Source organism: Arachis ipaensis, chromosome B06 (assembly GCF_000816755.2).
Source record: "Arachis ipaensis cultivar K30076 chromosome B06, Araip1.1, whole genome shotgun sequence".
Taxonomy (NCBI): Eukaryota; Viridiplantae; Streptophyta; class Magnoliopsida; order Fabales; family Fabaceae; genus Arachis; species Arachis ipaensis.
The window spans coordinates 107,604,597-107,610,743 of NC_029790.2; the positions used below are offsets into that span (position 1 = coordinate 107,604,597).

General features: G+C 38.1%; 1 protein-coding gene across 1 annotated transcript; it reads right to left on the reverse strand.

Moving 5' to 3' along the window:
* LOC110264101 lies at positions 2,474-3,994 on the reverse strand. The gene is made up of 3 exons (XM_021105825.1): positions 3,895-3,994; positions 3,009-3,566; positions 2,474-2,922 (listed from the first exon to the last, which is right to left on the reverse strand). The coding sequence occupies exons 1-2, from the start codon at positions 3,967-3,969 to the stop codon at positions 3,231-3,233; spliced, it is 411 nt and encodes a 136-aa protein (XP_020961484.1). The 5' UTR covers positions 3,970-3,994; the 3' UTR covers positions 2,474-2,922; positions 3,009-3,230.

A 6,147-nucleotide genomic window follows, 5' to 3' on the forward strand; every position in this document is an offset into this window, starting at 1 on the left:
TTAATTTTAGAATATTTATTTTAACATGAAATATGTTTAAAAACAAAAACATATCATGTATTTATACCTTCATATGCAATTTAGAACATGTAGTTGACATACAACATTATATATCACATAAATGTGCCTTCATAACATCAAAAGGGATCACAGTTTCACACCGTCATGTGAATGTCAAGAACCCGATAACACTGACAACTAAAATTAGGCCACCCCACCTAGGCATGTGTGGCCCTATTTTAGTTACAATAAAAAAGAATATTTTCATCTAACGGCACAAGTCTAGGAATATATCCATATACAGCTTAAGCACATGCATACCTAGTAGTACTCCACCTTGCTTCTAATTACATACGGTGGATTTGACGTCAAGACCCGAGTCTCAAAAGGGATAACCCACCCTAAAAAAATACTTCACAGTATGGTTCAGTTTACTACACCACTACATATAAGAAACATATATATCTAATGCAGGAAATAGATAGTGTCATCTCCTGCTAGTCATTGGTACCTGTGATTCGGCTCCAGACCATGTCAGCCTTGGTGCTAACATAACCGCGAAGCTGGTTAGTTTCCGACTGAACAATGCTGTCTTCATGCGCACACGGTCAGAATTTTCCTGAAAAGGTAGAGAAAAGAAGTTGTCTCTCACGTACTTAAATCAGATTGAAGGTTTCACCAATAAAAATAGAATAATCACTAAGTTTTAGTTACCATGTGGTTGAAGATATTTGGAGAGAAGCCTCCCTTGTGCTGCAACCAGGACAAGCACCAGATCCCAAATTCTGGACTGACACAAGCATACAAAATGAGTTAACAACATGGGACAAGGGTTGAAGAGCTATGTTAACTTACAGGCATTTTATAGGCATTTTTGAAAGACCCATACATTATAGCATGACAACACAGGATGGTGCATAAAAAGAAACCCGTCAATTATGAAGATAAGTTATTTTGCAGTGAAAATAGAGACAGATGCAAAAACCTTATAGGCAATTAAAATGAAATCACAAAGCGATGACAATAGGTTTACAGGCAAACAACACTCTGAAATTTAGTTCTTCATATATGTGCTTAGGTTCAGTTAATTATTTCACATCATAAAACTGGTCTATTTAAAACAGTTTTAGTTCCACTTCAGCGTTTGATTCTTTTTTAATACCCCACATCCTAACATGACGACATAAGTGGCTAAATTAAAAAGAAACCTGTCCAGGTTGTTGGAAAGTCCTTCTGGGTAGAGATTATCACCCCAATTGCTTGGGTCTGGGGAGGCATGCAGGAAATTCATAATGTTCCTATTGTGGACGAACATCTTTCCGAGGACAACACACTGTAAATAAAAATACCAGCCTTTGTTGTTTTTGTCCGTGGTTTTCAACTAAAGCCAAATGCTAACCAATAGTTAGAATGTAGAATGCTTACTATCTTGTTCATATTTGCCTCTCTTCTGACAATGCTCTCCGGGGACCTAGACACATCTAACACATACTTTTTTGCTTCCTTGATGTTTAGCAGCATTATGTACCATGAATTCGCTGCCTCCAAAATCGGCACAAATACTTGCACCAGAAGGGTGAATGTGCTAGTGACTTAAGAAATTATAAGGACATAATTAGCATGAAGCCATTGTTAACAATAATAATAGGTTTGGAAACTTTACATGCTCAAGTGCATTTGTCTCTTGCATCCACCGTCCCTCGTAACTTTTCTTTAGTTTCGATATAGGTGTATCACAAAGTACATCTCGCGCAAAGTCGGATGGAAAGTACCAAGTCACAGGAGCCATGCTTTTGCCAGACATTAAAGATGCAATCATGGCAGTGGTGTTAATAACCTGCGAAAGCAACATCAAGGCTTTTCATGCTAGTCGCGGTTTGAATGACCACTACGCAGATATAAATAAATAAAGGTAACAACTAACAGTGCCATGTTACGGTTACTCACGTCTGGGTGTGGTGTGTATGGAGGAGCCAGAGAGATGAAAATCCCACGTACCACCTCAAAACCAGCCAACTCGTATAGCACCTCCCTGCAGTAGGAGTACAACAACCATGCTTGACTAATTTATAACAGGAATGAATACCATAAAAAGGGACGGTTATTTGTGTGAAGAGTGTGTTTGAATTTTAATTCAATTTTGCACTTGATGTCACACACCAAGAAATTGGGAAGTTTCAAGTTGAATCTCAAAAAACAAGCATAGTCAGTGTTTCTGATGCTTTTTTGGTGGGTCAAAATAATAACTCATTTTAAAATTTTAATGACATATTCTTGACTTTGTTAATAGATTTTACATTATATTATCATTATTCGATGTGTTTGTCTTAATGTTAGTTTGACAGCCCCAAAGAAATATTCTTATGCTCTATTGACACTATTAGGATAGTTGGGATTAAAACATTCTTATGCTTTGTGAACACGATGAGGACAATGCCAATCGAAAAATTTCTTACCCAAGGTGCACTGAAGGATCTTCTTCCTTTGGGGAGAAGATGTATGCAACAAGTTTGGTCTCTTCCATGACAACCCCATGCCCAAAGTTGGCCTGAAGTACATCTTGAGGCTTTGTAAGTTGTGAACTAGTTGCGTTAGTGCACCCAAAACCAACTACATCAGTTATACATGCCAAATTAGCCACAGTTAAGGAGCTTTTACAAACAATTTGCATACCTGCGGGACGGAAGGTAGTGTGGAGTCGACGGTGCCAGATGAACAACGGTTGCGTCCTCCCACCATCTGCCGGACGACAGGGCGTCTAGGTGCCGACGGCTTTGGACAATTTGGCAACATACGCATCAAGTTCAACATCGGCCGCCTCTCCATGGGTGTTATCTCTACACCATCAACCTTGGGCAACTTTGCGTTGTTTGTGGTAAGTGTGGTTGAGCTATGGAGCCCAGCAATCTACGTGGTTAACCCCTATTGAATATTTTCACAATGGCTTGTTAGGAACCGTCGATGAGTGAGTAACATAAGTAAGCTTGGTATTTTATTATTACCCATACCTGGAAGTCTCCAGAGAAATCTGCAACCCTTTTTCCTCCCACTAGTCCTCCCGATAACGTCTTTCCTGAACCCATTGACCAATGGGAATAAGTGTTTGTTGTAGTCAGCATGTTGCATTCACTGTTTGGCCATGTTTGAGTGCATCCATGTTGTTCGATTTGAGCAATGTCTCCTTCATCCCCTGGAGAATATGGAGCAACAATATCAAGCAGGCTATAATCCTACACAGGTTGTTGCTGGGTGGCCTTGCCCTTGCCCTTTCCCAATGCTGATGTCACAGTAGGAGACATCAGTTGCTCTAACACGGCACCATCCGCCGACCAATCCGCACTCAACATGGTGGTATACATTCTGTGAGCCTTCACCCCCATTGGGTTGGGCATGATGGAAGAGTTCGCAACAACTTCTGTATTAGGGACCATCACTATCATATCGTTCTTCTCATGCTGTCGTTGGACCATATCCAATATGTTGAGAAGCATGCCCTCTGAGGTTGTCACTTTTGACTCCACCATTGCAATGCGACCATCTGGCCCATCCAGCTTCAGATCTATGCTCTACATAGTAACAAAAGTGATCAGTATGTTAGTATGAGCTTTCGAAAAATATAGCAATTTCTACCCCCGAGCAGGGAGATGTGGCCGAAATGAGGTCTTAAAAACTTTTTGTTAACAGAATCTACAAGGGCCTAGAACCAAGTCACATTGGGTGATGTATTTAACATGAAAAAAAACTCAATACAAAACCCCTTTACATGTCTGTGTGACCCAATGTTAACGCAAGCCACACTTCATGGGATTAGATTTTATGGCGGTGTGTGGTGTTCCGTCAACCTTTTTCCAACTACAATGAACCACTGTCAAACACTAATGAGTACAAGGGTACCTGAGACAAGTTTAGAATGGCATTCATGAGAGCGGCGACCTTTCTTCTATCTTCGGCCTCCTTTGTGGTCATCATCGTCGTGTGTGATTCTTGTGCTGCTATTATCTGATATTCAGAAAACAGTTTTAGAACCAAGCATTATAAACGATTCCTAAGTTAATTTGAAAATATATTGTATAGGCTAGTAGGACCATCGGGAGTTTAACAGGATAACCAATTCGGAGGAATTACAATATATTGGGTACCTCAAGATCAACTGACTTCATCCCTGGCTCAGGTGGCATGGCATTGTTGCCTTCTTCAACAGGAACCTCCTGAAGGCTAGGTGATTTGAAGATATCATCCAACCTACAAAATAAACCCATGACGGAACATGTAAATAGACCAGAGTCATGGGTTTCAGTCTAGTAGAGAACCCCTAAAAATAAAATTTCATCAAAGACTGTCCTTACCCGTAAATGCTTGGAATGTCTTGAGATTCATTAAAGAAAGGATCAAAGCCTTCCATGACAGCCCACACGATCCAGCTACGGACTGTGGGGCAGGGGCACATGCAGTGTTAGGGATTCGTGTTTGTTGTACACAAGTAATGCAATACAAAAAGAAGAAATGGAATGTTGTGGCTGCTCTATGATGGAACCAGGTTTACTATGCTTATCTCCTGCTAACGACCGACTTTTGGCGTTCACTAAGAGAGCATTTTTATCTGTAGTCTTGTACGACCAGATACTGTTCATACCAATTGCACGGTGAGCAAGGATGATAGCAATCACGTGGCATTGTTACTTCTAAAATAGACTCTGATCAATCCCATCAGATGCCCAAACTTGGTGCTTGGTCTCCCTGTTTCGTAATGCACCCTAAACATCGTTTTAGAGGGTTTGGGTGGGTCTTAGGGTTAAAGTTTACAAATATGAGTTCCGAGTAAATTTATTTTACAATTTTTTTTTGAAAAAAAATGTTCCCATTGTGATTTATATTTGGTAATTATGTATCAAAATAAATTACAAAAATATAAATAGGTGTTTGCTATGGTACGATGGTAAATTCATACGTACGGATACATTTAAAATATGGACAAATAATAACAAGGCACGTGGAATTTATTTTCCACATCAACATTTAATTTTTGTTTTTTTAAATATATATTATAACCACTTTTACTAATACACCCATTTAATTAAATAAAAAGTCTTAAACATCCTTCTTTTATTTGATTAGACAAAAATATCCTTTTAAATTAACGAAATTTTAGAATTCAATTAATCCTAATTTTATAGTTTCAAATAATTTAAACAACAAAACAAAAATATATTAAAAAAACAAAAAATCAAAATTTCTTCATCTTCTCCCTTTTCTCTAATCATTAGTGCCCCCTCTAAGCAAAACATATCAAAGAAACAAAAAATCGATCGTTCTTCTTCTTCTCTAATTACCCCTCTGAAGCAAAGCAATGAAAGTCCCAAACCATTGATTTTCAACAGCACCAGCTGATTCAAGGCCAAATTTTTCCCCTTATAATTGCCATGGTGGGGATCTTGGCCACCGCTTTTATTCTTGCAAGTTACTACTATAGCAACCGTAGAGAGAACCCCAACGATGACGATGACGACTCAGTCCATGAAGCCGAAACTTGGTGGCATCAATACTACGTCTCAACAACCACCACAACCAGAATTGGTGGCGACTTAGATGAGGATGCGTTAAAGTGGATGGCAGTGTGGAAGTACAAGAGTGGCAAAAGCAGAGCCGATAGCTGTTGTGTTTGTTTGAATGAATTTGAAGAGGGAGACAGTGTTAGGGCTTTGCTAGGGTTTATTAAATTAAATTAATAATCAGGCAGCGGCGAAGAACCTAGGGTTTTGGTTTGGGATTTTCACTGCTTTGCTTTAGAGGGGTAATTGGAGAAGATGAAGAACGATTGATTTTTTATTTTTTTGATATGTTTTGCTTAGAGGGGGGCACGAAGGATTAGAGAAATTGGAGAAGATGAAGAAATTTTGATTTTTTGTTTTTTAATATGTTTTTGTTTTGTTGTTTAAATTATTTGAAACTATAAAATTAGGATTAATTGAATTCTAAAATTCCGTTAATTTAAAAGGATATTTTTGTCTAATCAAATAAAAGAAGGATGTTTAAGACTTTTTATAAAATTAAATAAAAAATATTTTTTTTATTTTTATTTAATTAAAGGGGTATATTAGTAAAAATGGTGATATAATATATATTTAAAAAAATAAAAATTAAAAATTA

What these genes read in the sequence shown, in the direction of transcription:
- LOC110264101 (XM_021105825.1), bottom strand. Translation starts at nt 3,969, where the DNA reads ATGATGACCACAAAGGAGGCCGAAGATAGAAGAAAGGTCGCCGCTCTC. An exon ending in CCATTCTAAACTTGTCTCAG is followed by an intron (nt 3,567 to 3,894) that starts GTACCCTTGTAC and finishes GTTACTATGTAG; the next exon opens with AGCATAGATCTGAAGCTGGA.